General features: G+C 41.5%; 1 protein-coding gene across 2 annotated transcripts in view; it reads right to left on the bottom strand.

Moving 5' to 3' along the window:
* LOC143275657 (unconventional myosin-Va-like) overlaps positions 1 to 23,732 on the bottom strand; it is a 162,237-nt gene that overhangs the window by 5,983 nt on the left and 132,522 nt on the right. For both annotated transcript variants that reach the window (XM_076579931.1, XM_076579932.1), the window contains 9 exons: positions 19,765 to 19,836; positions 18,052 to 18,145; positions 10,939 to 11,100; positions 9,614 to 9,765; positions 7,250 to 7,339; positions 6,144 to 6,294; positions 4,008 to 4,150; positions 1,708 to 1,865; positions 581 to 752 (listed from right to left, as the gene is read on the bottom strand). In XM_076579931.1, coding sequence (XP_076436046.1) covers positions 581 to 752; positions 1,708 to 1,865; positions 4,008 to 4,150; positions 6,144 to 6,294; positions 7,250 to 7,339; positions 9,614 to 9,765; positions 10,939 to 11,100; positions 18,052 to 18,145; positions 19,765 to 19,836 — 1,194 coding nt within the window. The remainder of the gene's footprint in view (positions 1 to 580; positions 753 to 1,707; positions 1,866 to 4,007; positions 4,151 to 6,143; positions 6,295 to 7,249; positions 7,340 to 9,613; positions 9,766 to 10,938; positions 11,101 to 18,051; positions 18,146 to 19,764; positions 19,837 to 23,732) is intronic.

The following is a 23,732-nucleotide window of genomic DNA, read 5'->3' as shown; positions in this document are numbered from 1 at the left end:
TGTCACACACACACAGTAACACAACTGTGAATGACGTGTCACACACACAGTGACACAATGATCTGTCACACACACACAGTGACACAATTATCTGTCACACACACAGTGACCCAACTCTGTGAATGATCTGTCACACACACTCCACCCTTCCACTCTGTCAACACACACACCCTCAAACACCCCCCCCCCCCATCTCCAAAATAGTGCTACCTGTGAAGTGTACCTGTTTCACAGACACCCCCTCCTATCACTCCACCCTTCCACACCCTGTCCTCAAACCAACCCCACCCCTCACAAAGCTGCTACCTGTGTCATGGTGAGTCGTGAGTACACCTCACAGAAACCCCCCTTCCACCCTCCCCACAGCGTACCTGTGCTGCGGTGAGACGTGAGCACATTTCACAGATGCCCCCACCCTCACTCCCTACAATCTACCCTTCCACACACTGTGCCCATGAACACCCTCAAATACCCTCCACAAAGCAGTACCTGAGCGGTGGTGAGGCGTGAGCACATCTCACAGATGCCCCCACAACCCCCACCCCAACTCCCCCCCGCCCCACCCTCCACAAAGCAGTACCTGAGCGGTGGTGAGGCGTGAGCACATCTCACAGATGCTGTCCACGTCGGTGTCAGTCTTGCGTGCCTGCAGCAGCTGTGAAGCCTGGATGATGGGCTCCAGGGACAGCTGGGCCCCGGACTCGTTCAGCTTGTTGTCCCTCAGCCACTGCTCCAGGTGACTCAGGTTGTACCTGTAACACCAGTCAAAAGGTGACTCAGGTTGTCCCTGTAACACAAGTTAAAGGTGACTCAGGTTGTACCTGTAACACAAGTCAAAGGTGACTCAGGCTGTACCTATACTGCAACAGTCAGCAACAGGTGACTCAGGTTATACCTGTACCACAACAGTCAACAACAGGTGACTCAGGTTGTTTATTCATTATATACAGAACAACAAATATGTATGTGAAAGGTCATGTAATGCATGTCAGCTTTTGCTTGATGATGAAAGCATAAACCATACCCACCTTACACACACACACACACACACACAAAAGCACCTGCAGAGAATGGTTGCCAAAACTGCATGGTAAAACAGTCCTGCACAAAAAAATGCCACTAATACATAAACATACTTAAAAATTGCAGCCAACAAACACAGAAGATCTGCCATTTGACTTACTGATCTTTGTAAGTGACCTGCTTGAGCTGTATATCTTTCTGCATGATCTACCTGATCTGCATATCTCTATGAGTGACCCACCTGATCTGAATATATCTGAGTGACCCATCTGATCTGCATATCTCTATGGGTGACCATCTGATCTGCATACCTCTATGGGTGACCCATCTGATCTGCATATCTCTATGAATTACCTACTTGATCTGCATATCTCTATAAATGACCCACCTGATCTGCATATCTCTATGAGTCACCTACTTGATCTGCATATCTCTGAGTGACCCATCTAATCTGTGTATCTCTACAAGTGACCCACCTGATCTACATATCTCTATGAGTGACCAACCTAATCTACATATCTGTAAGAGACCCACCTGATCTGCATATCTCTACTTGTGACCTACCTGATCTGCATATCTCTATAAAAGACCCACCAGATCGGCATATCTCTATGAGTGACCCACATAATCTGAATATCTCTATAAGTGACCCAGCTGATCTGCCAATCTCTATGAGCGACCTACCTGATCTGCATGCCTTTAGACCAGTTACACATATCCTTGCGCAGCAGCAAATTGTTGAGTGCTCCGGCACACAGGAAGTAGTACAGCTGACGGAATATCTGTTTGACCAGCTCAGGGTCCACCGCGTGCTGCGTAAGGATCCGCATGTAACTGTTTAGCTGGAGAAACACAGACACATACATTGCCATTATAGTTATCATCCTGTAACTGTTTAGCTGGAGACACACACATACACTGTCATTATAGTTATCATCCTGTAACTGTTTAGCTGGAGACACACACATAACATTGTCATTATAGTTATCATCATGTGACTGTTTAGCTGGAGACACACAGATACATACATTGCCATTATAGTTATCATCATCTAACTGTTTAGCTGGAGACACACACATCATCATCATCATTATCATCATGTAACTGTTTAGCTGGAGACACACACATCACCATCATCATTATCATCATGTAACTGTTTAGCTGGAGACACACACATCACCATCATCATTGTTATCATGTAACTGTTTAGCTGGAGACACACACACATCATCATCATCATTATCATTCTGTAACTGTTTAGCTGAAGACATACACATCATCATCATCATTATGTAACTGTTTAGCTGGAGACATACACATCATCATCATTATCATCATGTAACTGTTTAGCTGGAGACATACATTTCATCAATATCATCATGTAACTGTTTAGCTGGAGACACACATCATCATCATCATTATCATCATGTAACTGTTTAGCTGAAGACATACACATCATCATTATCATCATGTAAATGTTTAGCTGGAGACATACACATCATCATCATTATCATCATGTAACTGTTTAGCTGGAGACATACACATCATCGTTATCATCATGTAACTGTTTAGCTGGAGACACACATCATACATGTCATTATAGTTATCATCATGTAACTGTTTAGCTGGAGACACACACATCATCATCATCATTATCATCATGTAACTGTTTAGCTGGAGACAAACACACATCATCATCATCGTTATCATCATATAACTGTTTAGCTGGAGACATACACAACATCATTATCATCATGTAATTGTTTATCTGGAGACACACACATCATCATTATTGTTATCATTGTGTAACTGTTAAGATGGAGACATAAAAACACACACCATCATTACTATTATTATCATTTAACTGTTAAGTTGGAGACACACATCATCATAATCATGTAACTGTTTAGCTGGAGACATACACACATCATCATCATCATCATTATCATGAAACTGTTGAGCTGGAGAGAGAGAGACACACGTCTTCATCATCATACAAGACCTGATATGTTCAAACAGATTCCCTATTTCATTTACCTGTTCAATCATTTCTAACATGACCAATGTACCAAGGACACACACAAAAAAAATGTTTGAAGGGACAGTACACAAAAATATCAAAACACAAACAAATAAGAGAGGCAAGGCCTTCAAGACTCACTTGTGATACACTTAAAAAAAAATCCAAGCTTTTTATGTATGGAGTATAATTTCAAAATGTAATGTTCAAGATGAGAAAGATCAGTTTAAAGCAAATTAAGTCCCCTAGCATTAATTACAGAGTAATTTCCCTTTTTTACTATCTGCACCAAAACATTTGCAAAATAAATAAAAATTCCATGCTTAGCAAAAGAAGTTCCTGTTTGAACAAAAAATGATAATAATGACTGCTCTTGTTGTTGGGTCAGAATATCAGATCAAAGCGCCAAGTTTAGAGAATACAAAAAATATAAATATAACAGTAAATGCAGTTTGCATATAATTAGGCTTCATTTTTTAAATTTTCTGTGCCCATCCCAGAGGTGCAATATTGTTTTAAACAAGATGACTGGAAAGAACTGAATTTTTCCTATTTTTATGCCTAATTTGGTGTCAACTGACAAAGTAGTTGCAGAGAAAATGTCAATGTTAAAGTTTACCACGGACACACAGACACACAGGCACAGACACAGACACACACACAGACAACCGAACACCGGGTTAAAACATAAACTCACTTTGTTTACACAAGTGAGTCAAAAATCATTTGCCAACACAAGTAGTGTTGTAAGACAGTACACAAAAACATCAAAACACAAACAAACAATCATTTGCCAACACAAGTAGTGATGTAATTGTAGATGTGCAACTGTACGTATGTGTGTGTATGTGCATGCTGGCACATGCGTATTGTGTACCTGCCGGTGTGTGCACCCACATACCCAGTCTCCCTCCCCCTCTCTACCCACAGTGCTGTCCCACCTCCATCCCCCCTACACACTCACCGTACGCATCAAGGCATCCAGAGAGTGCGTGCTGTCCTTCTCGTCATCCATCTCTCTAGCGTTGCTGGAGGATCGACCCCTCAGTCCTGCAGGCTTGCTGGCCGTCAGTCCCGCGATGGCCTCGTGCTCCAGGACCGCGGGCACTGCAACAGGGCCCTGAGGTTAGATCCTTTCCACTTTCAAACCGACAGTCTTCAGTTCGAATCCTAGATCACACAGTGCCTGATTTCTTTAGGGTGGAGATTTTTCCTCTCTCCTAGATGTGCAGGCCTCAAACAAATCTTGAAGTCCTATAGCCCTTTACAGAGATCGGAACAGTGAATTCATATCCACTGTGTCTTGGGCTGGGAGCGAGGAAAATCAGAGTACAGTATCCTTCCCAAGGACGCAGCACCATGCCGAAACAGAGCCCTGAACCCTCATCACAGCTGAACTCTGGATCAGAAGTCCAATGCCTGACTGTGGCCTGGATGCTAGTCATTCGGATGAGGCAACGAATCAAGGTCATGCGCACAGCAGGCACTTATTGTACGTTAAATATCCCACACCAACAAAAGGGTTGTCCCTGGCAAAATCGTGTAGAAAAATCCACTTGGATTACAAAACAAATACACCCGCAAACTGGTAAAACAGAAAAAAGTGGCACCACTTGGACTAAAAAACAAATACACCTGCAAACAGATAAAACAGAAAAAAGTGGCACCACTTGGATTACAAAACAAACACACCTGCAAACAGATTAAAAAAAAAAAGTGACACTGCACAGTGGTGACGCACTCTCCACAGAGACAGCAGCCCCAATTTCACACAGAGATGTGTGACAAAAAAGTAATACAATACAATGCCATGACATGCAATGCAACACAACACAACATGATGCAATGCAACAAAACACACTACAACACAATACTACACGATACAAAACCTGTGTGCATCAGATACCTTATCTGTGGTTACCTCTCAGGTCCAACAGGTAGGTACATCAGACACCTGTACCTGAGGTCACCTGTCAGGTCCAGCAGGTAGGTACATCAGACACCTGAACCTGAAGTTACCTGTCAGGTCCAACAGGAAGGTACATCAGACACCTGAACCTGAGGTTACCTGTCAGGTCCAACAGGTAGGTCCATCAGACACCTGTACCTGAGGTTACCTGTCAGGTCCAACAGGTAGGTACATCAGACACCTGAACCTGAAGTTACCTGTCAGGTCCAACAGGAAGGTACATCAGACACCTGAACCTGAGGTTACCTGTCAGGTCCAACAGGTAGGTACATCAGACAGACACCTGAACCTGAGGTCACCTGTCAGGTCCAACAGGTAGGTACATCAGACACCTGTACCTGAGGTTACCTGTCAGGTCCAACAGGTAGGTCCATCAGAAACCTGTACCTGAGGTTACCTGTCAGGTCCAACAGGTAGGTACATCAGACACCTGTACCTGAGCTTACCTGTCAGGTTCAACAGGTAGGTACATCAGACAGACACCTGTACCTGAGGTTACCTGTCAGGTCCAACAGGTAGGTACATCAGACAGACACCTGTACCTGAGGTTACCTGTCAGGTCCAACAGGTAGGTACATCAGACACCTGTACCTGAGGTTACCTGTCAGGTCCAACAGGTAGGTACATCAGACACCTGTACCTGTGGTCACCTGTCAGGTCCAACAGGAAGGTCCATCAGACAGACACCTGTACCTGAGGTTACCTGTCAGGTCCAACAGGTAGGCACATCAGACAGACACCTGTACCTGAGGTTACCTGTCAGGTCCAACAGGTAGGTACATCAGACACCTGTACCTGAGGTCGCCTGTCAGGTCCAACAGGTAGGTACATCAGACACCTGAACCTGAGGTCACCTGTCAGGTCCAACAGGTAGGTACATCAGACAGACACCTGAACCTGAGGTTACCTGTCAGGTCCAACAGGTAGGTACATCAGACACCTGAACCTGAGGTTACCTGTCAGGTCCAACAGGTAGGTACATCAGACACCTGTACCTGAGGTTACCTGTCAGGTCCAACAGGTAGGTACATCAGACACCTGAACCTGAGGTTACCTGTCAGGTCCAACAGGTAGGTACATCAGACACCTGAACCTGAGGTTACCTGTCAGGCCCAACAGGTAGGTACCCACCTATGCTGGGCTGCAGCAGTTCCTGCATCAGTTTGGTCAGCGTCTGGTAGATCCAGATGGCCAGGTCGGAAAACACCTGTCGGTACTCAGACAGGTCGAAGTTGCGTAGACACATCTCATTCTGGCGTGGCTGGTTCTCTGACTGGAAGGGCTGAAACAAGAGCATGGGTGGGTCTTTTCTAATTTTTTTTTTTTTTTTAATATGGCACATTGTCTAGTTTAAAAACCAACACACTTTCATTCACAGTAATACCTGGTGGGTTATGGACAGAGATCTTTCCTCTCTGTCAATCAAATCAATCAAAAACACTTTATTTATCCACATGGAAACTAAGTTGTGCAATCACAGGCTCGTTGTATACACCAGCATAAAATTATCATGCGCAACATAAAAAGAGATTAAAACTAGTCAAATAAAAATTCCCAATAGCTGACGACAGACAAACCCCTCCCCCCTCCCCCATGCACACACTCATGTTAAGACAATAGGGTATTGCACAACAGTATTTACAAATGAAAACATCCAACAAATAAAAGGTATATATTACTAAAATGACATGCGCACATGCATACACACACATGTATGCACACATACACACACACACAAACACCCACACACACGCACACACACACACGTTAAGACCGTAACATGTTGTACAATACATTTATAAAAACATCCAGGGAATAAATCATATATATAAGTAAAATGTGTGTGTGTGTGTGTGTGTGTGCGAGTGTGAGTATGTGTGTATGTGAGTGTGTGTGTGTGTGTGTGAGGATGACATACCTTTACCCCACTGTACTGTTTCAAAGTGTGTGTGTGTGTATGTATGTGTGTGTGTGTGTGTGTGTGTGTGAGAGAGAGATAGAGGATGACATACCTTTTCCCCACTGTACTGTTTCAAGGTGTGAGTATGTATGTATGTGTGTGTGTGGGGGGGGGGGGGGGAGGGAGAGAGAGAGAGAGAGAGAGAGAGAGAGAGAGAGAGGATGACATACCTTTTCCCCACTGTACTGTTTCAAGGTGTGTGTGTGTGTGTGTATGTGTGCAGTGTGTGTGTGTGTGTGTGTGTGTGTGTGTGTGTGTGAGTGTTAGGGAAACTCACCTTTTCCCCGCTGTACTGTTTCAAGGTGTGCATCAGCCGACAGGTGTTGGCCAGCCACAGCGTCACTCGCTCCAGGTCATCGCTGTGCTTCTGTAACACACCAACAACACTCTCCCTGAGTCAGGATCACTGCACAAATGGAGACCCAAAACACACAGTTAAAAGTCTGTGACCCTTGTCAGTGTTCAGTGGATTTTGTAAATGTTAACAAACCCAGCATGCTCACCCTGAAAAAAAGAGTACAGCTGCCTAAATATGTGGAGTGGTGGCCTAGAGGTAAAGCGTCCGCCTAGGAAGCGAGAGAATCTGAGCACGCAGGTTCGAATCACGGTTCAGCCGCCGATATTTTCTCCCCCTCCACTAGACACTGAGTGGTGGTCTGGACACTAGTCATTCGGATGAGATGATAAACCAAGGTCCCGTGTGCAGCATGCACTCAGCGCACGTAAAAGAACCCATGACAACAAAAGTGTTGTTCCTGGCAAAATTCTGTGGAAAAATCCACTTCTATAGGAAAAATAAATAAAACTGCACGCTGGGGAGAGCAGCCCAAATTTCACAGAGAAATCTGTTGTGATAAAAAGAAATACAAAAAAAAAAAAAAAAAAATGTTAGGTTGAAAGCCGTCACAGAAGTAAAAAAGCATCACTTGCAGGCAGACTGCTGTGGTTGTGGTGAGGCGGTGCTCTACTTTCCTGCCTTTCAACACAGCACAACCACACGCTGGGAGATGACCACACCACAAAAACATAGCAAGCATTCCGTCATGGTCATTCTTGTTGCCAAAAACCTTGTCCGAAGAAGCTGAATAAATAAGATTAAATCAGACCATGTGTTCAGAGACTAATGAACGATCTCAGAAACAGTCATAAAGTAGAAACACGAGTACATTTGTTGGTAGCATTACCCTTAGTCTTTTCCAGAACGCCGTATCCCTACATCTATGAAACTTACTGAAAAAACGTAACACATAAAGAAAATATGTTCGTTTATTCATTTGTAGTCTGTTCATCTACGATGATGATATTAGACTGAAAATAAATGATATTCTCATTATTATTATCATCATCTGTATTGTTATTTTTTTCTATCATAATGGTGATTATTATTATCATCAATAAGCAATCATCATTTGTGAAAATCAATGGCAGGAGAAGAAATATTCAACTGAAAAGGGGGCGGTTGAGGTGTAGGTGGTTGGGGGGGGGGGGGGTGGGGGGGGGGGAGGGGGAGGGGATTGAGGAAGGAAAAGAGAGAGAGAACAGAATGTGGAAAAGATAAGAGTACAAAATGTAAAATATAAAAGGTGGGTGTCAGTGACTGGAGAAACAAAAACTTAATATTGGTAGAGTGTGTGTGAGAGGGGGGATGTGGGAAGCGGGATTAGGACAGAAAATTAATCAATAATCAAATACTGTATGCAATACTTCTATAGATTATTATTTGAAAAGAACATATGTCAAAAGATCATAATGCACAACATCACTGCAGGTTCAGTAATAATGTTATACTACTAGGAATGGAGATAATTTATGTTAAGCACTACCACATTACTTTTGTAAAGGGAATATATTAAGTAGTAGTTGTTTTTGGAGGGTTTTTTTTTTAATGATCTTTAGAGGTAAGGAGTAATTTTAAAATGATCTTTAGAGGTAAGGATATTGAGAGGCATATTAACATGAATTAAAAAAAAAAAACAAGAGAGGCAAGGCCTTCAAGACTGACTTGTGATACACTGGAAAAAAAAATCCATACTTTTTATGTATTGCGTATAATTTCAAAATGTAATGTTTAAGATGAGAAAGATCAGTTTAAAGCGAATCAAGTCCCCTAGCATTAATTACAGAGTAATTTCCCTTTTTTTACTATCTGCACCAAAAACGTTTGCAAAATAAATAAAACTTCCATGCTTAGCAAAAGAAGTTCCTGTTTGAACAAAAAATGACAATAATGACTGCTCTTGTTGTTGGGTCAGAATATCAGATCAAAGTGCCAAGTTTAGAGAATACAAAAAATATAAATATAAAAGTAAATACAGTTTGCATATAATTAGGCTTCATTTTTTTTTTTTTGTGCCCATCCCAGAGGTGCAATATTGTTTTAAACAAGATGATTGGAAAAAACTGAATTTTTCCTATTTTCATGCCTAATTTGGTGTCAACTGACAAAGTATTTGCAGAGAAAATGTCAATGTTAAAAGTTTACCACGGACACACAGACACACACACACACAGACAACCTAACACCAGGTTAAAACATAGACTCACTTTGTTTAAAAATTACGTGCGTGTGTGAAGACAGACAGCATGATCGAACCGTTTTCCAATCCAACACAGACCTGCGGCCCCCTAAACGGGCACTGACCTTGACGACCTTCTTGATGCCATTGATGGTGGCGGTGAGCAGTGACTTGACCTTGTCGTCGTCGTTGATGTAGTCGGTGTGGCGCACACACATGAACAGGGTGTAGGCAGGCAGTCCGGGCAGCAAGCCCGAGGCTATCTTGGGCTTCAGCTCTGTGAGGGTAGTGTGAAACAGTGAACTGAATGATTATCATATAATATATATATATATATATATATATATATATATAGTGAATAATTATCATCATAATAATAATCATAGTATTGTGTGTGCGTGTGTGTGTTTGTGTGTGTGTGTTTGTGTGTGTGTGTGTGTGTTTGTGTTTGTGTGTGTGTGTGTGCGTGTGTGTGTGTGTGTGCATCTATTTGATTTTTTTTTTTTTTTTACATTGTTGTACACTACCTTGTCTTTACATGTGTGTGTGTGTGTGTGTGTGTGTGTGTGTGTGTGTGTGTGTGTGTGTGCATTTTACATTTATGTACGGATTAAAAAAAATTTTTTTTTACATTGTCGTACACTACCTTGTCTTTACATTTGTGTGTGTGTGTGTGTGTGTGTGTGTGTGTGTGTGTGTGTGTGTGTGTGCATTTGTGTGTGTGTGTTTAACATTCATATACATCCATTTGTTGGAATTTTTTTTTTTTTACCTTGTTGTACACTATGTTTTCTATCAGTATACATTGTTGTGCAATACTTTATTGTCTTAATATGTGCGCACAACCACACCTAGGTTTGTCTGCTTAAGTCTCAGTGTCAGTGCCACAGACAGCTATCAGTGTCAGACTGCCAGTAGGCCACACACTACAGGAGACCCTGCACTGCTGTCGAGTCAATTCGGTGGCGTTCAGTAGTGCCTGTTCTAAATTCAACACACACAGGACACCACCTACTGAGCACTGTACTGACACCAGTAATCACTTAGTCATGGAGCCAGACTGACAGGATTAATTCCTGTGTCTTGAAATCCATCATCACCTCTCCAGGAAGACAAGGAAAGATATAAACATTCACACAAACACACACACAAACAGACTGACCAAATCACAGAGAAGAGAAAATGGAAGGATTCAGGAAAAGGGAAAAAAAAAACAAAAAAAAAAAAAACCCTGAGATGATGCACATACCCATGATACTGTTTTCGACAGGAAAAAAACAAACAAAAAAACCCCGATGATGTTGGCAGGAAATATCGCAAAAAAAAACACACAAAAAAACACAGGATAATATTTCTGACAAAAAAAACAAAACAAAACAACCCCCCCCCCCCCCCAAAAAAAAAAAGCAAAACAAAACAAAAAGAAAAAGACATAAAAGAAGGCACATACCCAGGATGAGGTTCTTGATGAGGGCCCCCTCATCCTCACGCCGGTACTCCAACATGCCCATGTAGGTCCTCTCCCGGTGAATGACCGTCGCCCCGATGGCCGCTCCCCCCTTCCCATCACTCCCTCCTTCCTCCTTGTCCAGCACCGCCGCTATCTCCTCCGCTGTCAACAGGAACGTTCTCACTTAGACAGCTGTCAACAGGAACTTTCTCACTTAGACAGCTGTCAACAGGAACATTCTCACTTACATAGCTGTCAACAGTGACTGTCCCACTTAAGATAGCTGTTGTCAACAGGAATGTTCTCACTTAGATAGCTGTCAACCAGAACTTTATCGCTTAGATAGCTGTCAACAATGATTTTCTCACTTACATAGCTGTTGTCAACAGTTAATGCCTCACTTAGATAGCTGTCAACAGGAACTTTATCGCTTAGACAGCTGTCAACAATGATTTTCTGACTTAGATAGCTGTCAACCGTGACTGTCCCACTTAGATAGCTGTCAACAGGAACTTTCCCACTTAGATAGCTGCCAACAGTGATTTTCTCACTTAGATAGCTGTCAACAGTACTCTCCCACTTAGACAGCCGTCAACAGTGATTTTCTCACTTAGATAGCTGTCAACAGTACTCTCTCACTTAGACAGCTGTCAACAGTTACTGTCTCACTTAGATAGCTGTCAACAGGAACTTTATCACTTAGATAACTGTCAACAGTGACTTTCTCACTTACAAAGCAGTCAACAGTGACTGTCTCATTTAGATAACTGTTGTCAACAGTGACTGTCTCACTTAGATAGCTGTTGTCAACAGTTAATGCCTCACTTAGATAGCTGTCAACAGGAACTTTATCACTTAGATAGCTGTCAACAATGATTTTCTCACTTAGATAGCTGTCAACCATGACTGTCCCACTTAGATAGCTGTCAACAGGAACTTTCCCACTTAGATAGCTGCCAACAGTGGTTTTCCCACTTAGATAGCTGTCAACAGTGATTTTCTCCCTTAGACAGCTGTCAACAGTGATTTTCTCACTTACATAGCTGTCAACAGTACTCTCTCACTTAGATAGCTGTCAACAGTTACTGTCTCACTTAGATAGCTGTCAACAGGAACTTTATCACTTAAATAGCTGTCAACAGTGACTTTCTCACTTACAAAGCAGTCAACAGTGATTTTCTCACTTACATAGCTGTCAACAGTACTCTCTCACTTAGATAGCTGTCAACAGGAACTTTATCACTTAAATAGCTGTCAACAGTGACTTTCTCACTTACAAAGCAGTCAACAGTGATTGTCTCATTTAGATAACTGTTGTCAACAGTGACTGTCTCACTTAGATAGCTGTTGTCAACAGTGACTGTCTCAGATAGCTGTCCACAGGAACTTTCTCACTTGGATAGCTGTCAACAGTGACTCTATCACTTAGATAACTGTCAACAGTGACTGTCTCACTTAGATAACTGTCAACAATGATTTTCTCACTTAGATAGCTGTCAACAGGAACTTCCTCACTTAGATAGCTGTCAACAGGGAACTTCCTCACTTAGATAGATGTCAACAGGAACTTCCTCACATAGCTGTGAACAGTGACTGTCTCACTTAGATATATGTGTGAACAGTGACTGTCTCACTTATATAGCTGTCAACAGGAACTTTCTCACTTAGATAGCTGTCAACAGTGACTGTCTCACTTAGATAGCTGTCCAACAGGAAGATTATTACGACTACTACACCATTTCTTCAAGATGCCATCCAACACAGGTTCAAGCTCTCTCCATCTCTGTGTGTATGCTTAATTGTTTTGCCTGTGGAAGTCCCCAATGTCGAAAAGAGTTGCTTCCTCACCTCATGTTCTGTGGTGTCTGTGTTTGTTCTCTGTTCATAAGGTGAGTAATATTTTGGGTTGTTTTTTTTTCAAAAAATTCTTAAATTTATTTCATTCTTGCCTGCAGTCAACTTTTCCCATTCATTCTTCTTTGTTCATTTATAGATCTGTTCATTAATGTATTTGCTTCACATGATAGAAACAGGAGAGAATGGAGACAAACTGTCACAAGGTAACATCATAAAAAACAGATTTCAACAATAAACACCACCATCGAGAAATAAGTCAAAAACAAAAGTAAAGACACAATTAAAAAAATAAAATACGTTAAAGAAATAAACTGAATTTTATCAAAAGTCTAAAGACAGCCTCACACAGGAAGCTTCTCTCTTTGATTTGTTCGAAACCAGTGTGCTGTCACTGACAGAGATACCACAGTATTATAAATCAATTTGCTGGCTATCTGGTCTTGAAAGACAACTTTTTACTTAGGCATCTGCAGTGTCTGCATGTACACATTTTTAAAATCACTTTTTGTGAACAGATGTGAAGCTAAACAATGAACACACACACATACTCTTTCCTAAGCATGTGTACACATACACATACATGCACATGGGGGCACACACACACCACACACAATCTTTTCTAAATCACTTATAGTGAGAAGGTGTTACATTAAAGAACGAACACATCATCTCTCTCCAAAACATGTGTATACACACCCATACATAGGGGCACCTACACAATCACTTGTCTAAAATCACTCAACATAAAAAGATGTTAACTTAATGAGCACATACTCTCATACACATACGTATGTTCTTTCTCTGAGGAATGCTAAACACAGCACAAGAGAAAGGTGAAAACAGCCATCTATGGAATAGGGATAGTGCATGGGGCATGCAAAGTTTAACTTCTGAGGTTGGTAAACTTTGAACGAAAGTGAACAATCTCTATCTCAAATTCTGCTCTCTTATAAAAAAAAACAACAACAACACATAAACCACCATACGTCACATTATGTGTCAAGACAGCTACTTCATTCAAATCTACCACTAGCTCAGTACAACATTATCTGCTCTGACAACTAACAGCTACCAACTCTGATAAATCACACCAGAATACAACCGGTTCTTTTAAAAACAAACCTCATCTGTGCAAATGTAATAAGTAACTGAAAAAGAAAACACACACAAATAAAAACACTTATAAAACCACCACCAAGAAATAACCAAGGAACAAAGAAATAACCTATCAAAAATTAAATGCAACATGTGGAACAACTGTTGGAGGGTATGCAATGCTAGAAGCCAACTTTGAAAAAAATAAAGACGAAAACGAATCTAGAAATAAACAAGAAATAATTTTTAAAAAAAGAAAAAAAAAAGAAAGAATCTAGAAATAAACAAGGAACAATTCAAACGCTCAGCGCAGGTCAACTTTCAACAACTGCAAAAAACAACAACAACAAACTCAAAATAAGCCAAGCGAGGGGATGTAAATGTCACATAATGACAGTTGTGGCACGAGGTGTGTTACCCATTTCAGAGGTAAGGGAAATGGAGGGGGTGATCCACGACCAGCGGTCAGGTAAACCTGACGTCCACAGCACCGCCCAGGTAAGCACACAGAGAAACATCAGTCAGCGCCCACCATCAGCACACACTCACGGGTTTGTTTTTTTTATTTTTTATTTTTTAATTTCTACAGCATGTGAAATCTTCATGCACCTACACAAGTACAGATCATTTAACTCACTCAGTACGGCCAGTCCTCTCTTCTCCTCTACACAGACCCCTCGGATGTCCAGTGGGTGTCTGAATGACCCAACCTTTAGCTTCCGTCATCAGAATTGTGGTATTCTTTGTCAACATTCACCTCTTCAGTATAAGAGCCTTCTGCTTGCAATATTCTGATGATGGTAGTTGGGGTGAAACGCTGTTAACGTCGTCTCTTTCGCCGTTCGTATGGAGAGAGTTAACTTAGTAAAAGGAATCATCGCCCTTCAGGGGCAGTGTGTTCATGTTTTTTTCTGTGTCCAGGGATTGGCATAGGAAGGCAGCACTCAATCATCTCATTCTGTCGCTTCTATCTTCCCCGACAGAAGTCAGGTATGCCACACCTGGGTGGAGTGGGCAAAATCAGAGTAAAATGCCTTTCTGAAGCACACACCACCATGCCAAAATGAGGCCTTGAGCTGTCACCTCTGGTGAACACTGGAACAGAAGTCCAACAGCTGATTCTGCCACAGCACCCCCTCTTAAATTAAAACATTAATTTTATTATTAGTAGTAGCAGTATTTTTATGTCTTTTTCTTTTTTTCTTTTTTCTTTTTTTTATTTATTAATTTATTTTGATTTTTGTTATTTTATCTTATTTCATTTATTTATTTATTTTATTTTATTTTTTTATTTTTTATTTATTTCTCAAGGGCTGACTAAGCGCGTTGGATTACGCTGCTGGTCAGGCATCTGCTTGGCAGATGTGGTGTTGCGTATATGGATTTGACCGAACGCAGTGATGCCTCCTTGAGCTACTGATACTGATACTAATTAAAACACTGTTAAAAAGAGACTAACAGTAACACCGAGCCTTCTAATAAAAAAGATTCACAAAGTAGATGACAGCAAGACCCAAAGGTCCACTGTGACATAAGTGTCATGTTTTACTCCCTTCTTCACTTTTTAAAGCTGACTTTTCCACAGGCCTGTATGGAATACTGAACGATCCTGATCTCATACCAGATTTTTGTCTTGCAGGTCTCGGTAGTCAGTTATGCATGCACTGATCAAAGTCCAAACACCACACAAACACACATCCAGACACAGACACAAAGCATTATTTAACAGGAACTGCTGATTGGCATGTCAGTACAACTCATTTGCAAATACTGATCTTTCAAGGGATTACAGATAATTTCAAAAAATAAAAAAAAGGTTAATCCCTTCACCAAAGCAGAGTTAAATAAGCAAGAGAATTAGCACAACATTGGTTTTTTAACCACTCATAGACGGGCGCAACAGCCGAGTGGTTAAAGCGTTGGACTGTCAATCTGAGGGTCCCGGGTTCGAATCACGGTGACGGCGCCTGGTGGGTAAAGGGTGGAGATTTTTATGATCTCCCAGGTCAACATATGTGCAGACCTGCTAGTCCCTGAACCCCCTTTGTGTGTATATGCAAGCAGAAGATCAAATACGCACGTTAAAGATCCTGTAATCCATGTCAGCGTTCGGTGGGTTATGGAAACAAGAACATAGCCAGCATGCACACCCCCGAAAACGGAGTATGGCTGCCTACATGGCAGGGTAAAAACGGTCATACACGTAAAAGCCCACTCGTGTGCATACGAGTGAACGCAGAAGAAGAAGAAGAAAAACCACTCTCACACACACATTCAAGGCATCAGGGAGGGGGGTGCCTCAAAGTAAAATGATTGTACACATGATTAACAAATAGTAAAGAGTGGTAACTCACTCCATTACACAAGGTACACAACTTCAAGTCAGTGATGCTTACGCTACCGATTCAGCTAGCACACAGGTAAATATAAGGTACATTGGAACAAACCCAGACACTTCCTCAAAAAAGGAAGCGCCGGGCCTGTTCTTAAACCAATCATTTGACATGTGCACACAGCAGCAAAGACAGAAGAAATGTGCAAACACGAATTAGCTTTTTATTCAAGACTGGCATAGCCTCTTTAATCCTGAATAAGCCACACAGAACACATGGACAATAGTTGAATCGGTAGCGTAAGCATCACTGACTTGAAGTTGTGTACCTAGTGTAATGGAGCGAGTTACCACTCTTTACTATTTGTTAATCATATCGTCTCCTGGCCTCATTATTTGTTAATTTCCGATTGTACACATGGCTAAATAAGATTAATTTTTAAAAAAAGGAATTTCAAATCCCTTTTCCAAACAAAGTAAAAGATACCCGAGACATGGCACAATGGAGAACTGGCTTTAGAATCATCCGCACATTGACTCCCATGCTGTCACACACACTTAACTCACTCCGGATGACAAGTTTTCTCCCTTGCTTTTCCCCACAGACGGCCCATTTGTAAGGGTTTGGAAAAAAAATTACAAAAAATACAAAATACTGAGTAAGAAAATGAAACTTTCAGAACTGGTTTATTACATGTTGAGCTATTACATATATAATTTTTTTTTTTTTTAAATCAAATTTCTCATGTTATTTTTACAGTTTTGCCATATGTAGAAAATAATGCCAATTTTTCACCCCGAATCACCATACCCATGCTCGCTTTCTGCATTAAATTTACTTTCTTCTTCGTCATCATCCACCTCTTCAATGTCCGACCCTTCAGTTTGTAGCATTTCAAGTACTTCAGCAACACTAAAACATTGCCGTTGCTGCCTTGTTCGCTCCACAACATTTGAGAAGAACCCGCTTTGCTGACAGGCTGGCACGCGAGCAGACGACCGGTCAGCGACTTTGTCAGCGTGTGTGTGAGACGGGCCACACATGGCAGGCTGGCCAATCATACCATTTGATTGGGGAGTGACCCAGAATAGCGCACTCTGCTTGGCTAATCACAAAATCACGTGTACAGTGCGTGATGGATTTTTATTTCTTGAAAATGCTATTCCATTCCATCGTCTGAAACCGAATACATTTTATGTAGGAATGCTCACGCATTCCTTTGTCCGGAGAGAGTTAACTCACTCCGGACGATGGAAAATGGTGTCACAGGTGATACAAGTGAGAAATTTCTGGAGCAAACTATATCACGACAGCAGGTTTTTACTGCTGCTGAAGTGATTGAAATGCTTCAAACTGAAGGTTTCTACACTGACGAGGATGATAAAGGCATTGAACAAAGTATCTGCAGTGAAGAAAGCTACCAGCAAGACGGTACTGACAATGACTCAGCTTCTGAGGGCGGTGAAGAGAGGGAGGATGGTGGGCGTACACATGACGTGAAAAGAGGGGTCAGTGTGTCAAGTACAGGGAGTTTCATTCAGTTACTTTGTGTTTCGTATTTTTTGCGGGTTTTTTTTTCCTAACCCTAACAAATGGGTCATCTGCAGGGGAAAGCAAGGGAGAAAACTATTCGTCCGGAGTGAGTTAACAGGACGAGAACCCAAAGTGAAATGTCTGAATCCATGAACCAGACAGGTCAGAATCTATTTCCCATCTACGAGAGACAAGAGAGGAGAGAGACATAGAATGGAGGGGCTGGGTGAGGGGATGTGATCAGAACAAAGACAAAGCAGAAAGACCCCATCTCGCAAAATCACCATCACCCTACCTTCTCCATCCTTCAGTTTCTTGGCGTAAACCTTCAACATCTTCTTCAGCCTGCGGATCTGATCCGTCTGTTTGTCAATCGTTTCTCTCAGGTCCTGCCAACAACATTCAGATGATAACAGTGCAACCATACCATCAAGGGGGTCCAGTCTGTGTCAGTCACTTCTCTCCAGTCCTGTGTCAACGACAACAATCAGATACTAACTATGTCACCACTCTGTCAGAAAGTTTGAATAATTACAATGTAACAATTCAACCACACTATCAAAAGTGGAGTGATGGCCTAGAGGTAACGCGTCCGCCTAGGAAGCGAGAGAATCTGAGTGCACTGCTTCGAATCACGGCTCAGCCGCCGATATTTTCTCCCCCTCCACTAGACTTTGAGTGGTGGTCTGGACGCTAGTCATTCGGATGAGATGATAAACTGAGGTCCCGTGCGCAGCATGAACTTAGCGCAGGTAAAAGAACCCACGGCAACAAAAGGGTTGTCCCTGGCAAAATTCTGTAGAAAAATCCACTTTACGAAAACAAATAAAACTGCACGCAGGAAAAAATACAAAACAATGGGTGGCGCTGTAGTGTATCGACGCGCTCTCCCTGGGGAGAGCAGCCTGAATTTCACGCAGAGAAATATGTTGTGATAAAAAGAGAAATAAAAATACAAATACAAAAGTTTGAACAGGCACAATGTGTCAGTGTCACGTGAACAGATACACTGTCAGGCAATAACCAATATCTTTAACGATCCCACAGGTGTGAAGTGCTACAGAAAAAAAAAAAAAAAATGACAGAGACAAATATTTTTTTTACACACAGTACAGTTTCAGTTTCACTTTCTCAAGGAGGCGTCACTGCGTTCGGACAAATCCATACACGCTACACCACATCTGTTGAGCAGATGCCTGACCAGCAGCATAACCCAACGCGCATAGTCAGGCCTTGAGTGCATACTTACATATTTGTGTACCTATGAAAGTGGATTTCATTTTACGTAATTTCGCCAGAGGACAACACTCTCGTTGCCATGGGTTCTTTTTCAGTGCGCCAAGTGCGTGCTGCACACGGGACCTCGGTTTATCGTCTCATCCGAAAGACTAGACGCTCAGTTTGATTTTCCAGTCAAACTTAGGAGAAAGGGCGAGAGCGGGATTCAAACCCACACCCTCACGGACTCTCTGTATTGGTAGCTGAGCGTCTTAACCATTCTGCCACCTTCCTCCAGTACAGCTTTGTCTTTGTGAAGTCTCTGTTCACTGGAAAAGGAAATCAAAAGTAATTTTGCATTCTGAACCATTCCTTTCAGTCTGGACATTGAAAAGTGGCATCTCCTGAGTTCAATATATGAACATGCAAAACACTCAAGACTGGTCTTTTATATGTGTCATGTTTCTTTTCTTCTCTCTCTCTCTCACACAGACTCACACAAACAAGGTCTCTCTCTCTCTCTCTCTCTCTCTCACACATACACACACACACACACACAGTCACACAAACAAGGTTACACACACACACACACACACACACACACAGAGTCACACAAACAAGGTCACTCACTCACACACAGACACAGACACACACACACACACTTTGAAACAGAGCAGTGGGGAAAAGGTATGTCATCCTCTCTCTCTCTCTCTGTCTTTCTCTCTCTCTCTCACACACACACACAGACACACACACACACACACAGAATGATGCACTGAAATCAACTCACCAAGTTTTCAGATGTCATCCTGGTGATTTCGTGCTGCATGGTGGCTTCAATCTTTGCCTCAGGTCCCAGGTTCTGCACACAGACATGCCTCTTGTCTTGGTTTCCCCCCCAGAGAAAAACTGTGTGACAGCAATGATAATTACCATTATGCTCATCATCATCATCATCATCATCATCTTATCATTGTAAGTGCCATGACAATGACCCTCATCATCAAAAGCATAATAAGAACAGCCATGACGCTCATCGTTACCAATGAAAATGTGACAGTGATATCCATAATAGCATGATTATATAATTATATATATATATGATAACGATTATGCTCTTATGGATATAATATATATATATATATATATCTGGAGAGAGAGAGAGAGAGAGAGAGAGAGAGACTCAGTGAGCGACTCAGTAGTGAAAGACACAGTGAGAGACTTGGTAAGAGACTCAGAGAGAGAGAGACTCAGAGAAAGAAACACACTGATATATATATATATATATATATATATATCTTTTTTAAAATCTTATTTCAGAAGACAGAAGTGTAGTACCATGTAATGCAAACCAACTTGCCACAGTACAGAAGCACAATGACACTGACACCAACATAAGCACTGCATCGCTTTTCTTCACAGCATAAGGAACACTAAAAAATATCCAGAAAACCAACAAAAATCTTATCCTTAATATTGATGCATACACATCGCACTCTGCCTCTCATCAGATTTGATAGACTCATAGACACAAGAATACATAAGAAATCACTAAGAAAAAACAACAACAACTAAACGAGAGGTACTTCACTTGTTGAGCTCTTAACTCTCTCCATACGAACGGCGAAAGAGACGACGTTAACAGCGTTTCACCCCAATTACCACCATCAGAATATTGCAGGTGGAAGGCTCTTATACTGAAGAGATGAATGTTGACAAATATACTGAAGAGGTGAATGTTGACAAATACCATAATTCTGACGATGGAAGCTAAAGGTTGGGTCATTCAGACTACCACTGGACATCCGAGGGGTCTGTGTACAGGAGAAGAGAGGACTGGCCATACTGAGTGAGTTAAACTTGCTGTCCCACATCAGCCAGTCAGACCAGCACCCCAGGACACCTTCACCACATAATGCATGACTGTCAGGTAGGTAAAGGAACGTCACATCTGCAGTGGCTGAATGGTTACAGCTCTGGCTGCTGCCTTTGCTGGGTTCGAGCCCTGACTTCGACGGGCGCAATAGCCGAGTGGTTAAAGCGTTGGACTGTCAATCTGAGGGTCCTGGGTTCGAATCACGGTGACGGCGCCTGGTGGGTAAAGGGTGGAGAATTTTTACGATCTCCCAGGTCAACATATGTGCAGACCTGCTAGTGCCTGAACCCCCTTCATGTGTATATGCAAGCAGAAGATCAATTACGCACGTTAAAGATCCTGTAATCCATGTCAGCGTTCGGTGGGTTATGGAAACAAGAACATACCCAGCATGCACACCCCCGAAAACGGAGTATGGCTGCCTACATGGCGGGGTAAAAACGGTCCTACACGTAAAAGCCCACTCGTGTGCATACGAGTGAACGCAGAAGAAGAAGAAGAAGAAGAAGATCCCTGACTTCAGCGCACCTGGTGGGTAAAGCGTCGAGGTTTTTCCAGTCTCCCAGGTCAACATCTGAGCAGACCTGCTAGTGCCTGAACCCACTTTGTATGCATACACAAGCAGAAGATCAAGTAAGCATGTTGAAGTTCCTGTAATCCATGTCAGTGTTCGGTGGGTTATGAAAACAAGAACATACCCAGCAGGCACACCCCCGAAAAACGGAGTATTGCTGCGTATATGGTAAGTTAAAAACAGTCATACGTGTAAAGGCCCACACACACTTTGCATACGATTGGGCGTGGGAGTTGCAACCAGTGATCGCAGAAGAAACAGAGAAGATAAAAAAAAATTCCAGCAGTCCTGCCAGCTGATACTGCTATACCAACATCACACCTGATCTAACTTGTCCGCTTCTTGACATTTACATTTTCCCACCTTCGGCAAAGGAAAACAAACTTCACTTTTGACACTTCACTCAGTCGCCTAGACAGTGAAATGGTCCATTTGAAATTTAACTAAAGACAACAAACAGATAAACAAAACCTATCAAACCTATCAAAACCAATGCGTTATCTTATCCTATAACATCATGCTGAACTCAAAATATTTCAATTTTTCTAAAGTGAGGAAAAACTAATACTGCAAAACACACACACACACACACACAAACAAACCCACACACACACACAACCACCACTAAACACACACACAAACACACAAACACACACACACACACACAAAAAATCAACTGATTGAATGCACAATACAATCAAACAATGCTCTGGTAAATAGTGTTACAAACTATTAAAAGCATGAACAATCATGAAGCAACATGTTAGACAGACAGACAAAGGAGAGTTTGGAAGTGAAAACTAAATGAACATAAAGGAAAAAAGGAACACGAAACACGGGGTCATGCAAATCACGGCATTCAGATCAAGATAAGCTTATCAGCTTGCGCTTGCACTTTCGTCATGCGCATCTTCTTTTCCAGCATTATGGAATGCATGCAGTGTTGAGCTGTACTGCGTGTACGCATGCATGCGTGTATGTGAGTGCATGCATGCATGTGCATATCTGTTCATGAATGTGTGTATGTCTGTGATAGTGAATGTAATTGAGCACACACATGTGTATGGCAATTAATTACATGTTCATGAAGAGTGTGTTTGTAACAAATTTATTAGAAGCACATGTTTTTTGTTTTTGTTTTTTTTGTTTTTTTTAAATAAATTTGTAACTGTTGTGTATCACATCATACAGTGTTTGGCCAGATAAACTCTTCCGGTTCAAGCGAAATCACATGTCGTTGACTCAGCTGAAGGCAAAAACAAGTTTGTTTTAAAGAGCTCTAAGGCCATGGAGAAGGGGAGAGAAAGATCATATCTGTGATCATGGCGTGGAAGGTGTATATCAACTGACATGTATAGAAAGTAATCAATTCTATTGTTTTTATTCTTGTAAACTTGTGATCGCTAGCGACATGAGAAGTAATGGAATCACGGGAGTTAGCTAGCAAAAACCCATTTTGCTGTATTATAAATAATTATTTAATATATATAATCTTTATTACTAGGCCTGTGACCCAATGTGAAGTGACTGAAGTTGATTTTCTTTAATAATTATTTTTCTCAAATGTGTGTGAATATATTCTAATCCTAAGTACATGACATATAGATGTGAAAAACATTGTTAAAAGGAGTTGTGAATGATCATGTGTATAATGTAATATGAAGACAATTATGACCAAGTAAAAGTAGAGGAATGGAATCTTCTGCATTTGATCAATTGTTTGTGCAAGAGGCTGTATTGTAACTAATGTACACATAGTAGCAATACCTAAATGCTAAATTTCCTACAATGTTACACATGCAAGCATGCATATTGAATGGACTGGTCTGTGCGTATGTGATATGTATACTTGATACTACAATGAATACGAGTCCGTTCTGAAACATGCGAGATGTATTTCTGCTTCAGACACAGTCTCATTCCATATCACACATGCATACATGTACATACAGACACACAGAATAAAAAGATGCTCACACACTCGCTCACATACATACTTATACATATATCATGTGCATGCGCAGATATGCACACACACACATGCACACACTGACAGACACACGCATGCACACTCACACCCACCCACAGACACACATCACACAGCCATCACACAATTCAGTCCCTACCTGTGGTCAAATAGTTCAACTTCTGTGTCCAAACATACACTAATTGAACTTACCGCTTGCAAGCAGTACTACTGTTATTTACTGTTATAAGTATTAAAGTATTTCTATAAATGTGAATCCTGAATAATTTTCAACAGTTCATCCCTTTCCAGTATGAACTAAAATGACTATTAGTGAGTGGG

This window comes from Babylonia areolata, chromosome 30 (assembly GCF_041734735.1).
Source record: "Babylonia areolata isolate BAREFJ2019XMU chromosome 30, ASM4173473v1, whole genome shotgun sequence".
Taxonomy (NCBI): Eukaryota; Metazoa; Mollusca; class Gastropoda; order Neogastropoda; family Buccinidae; genus Babylonia; species Babylonia areolata.
This window is presented reverse-complemented; position numbering and strand designations above follow the sequence as displayed.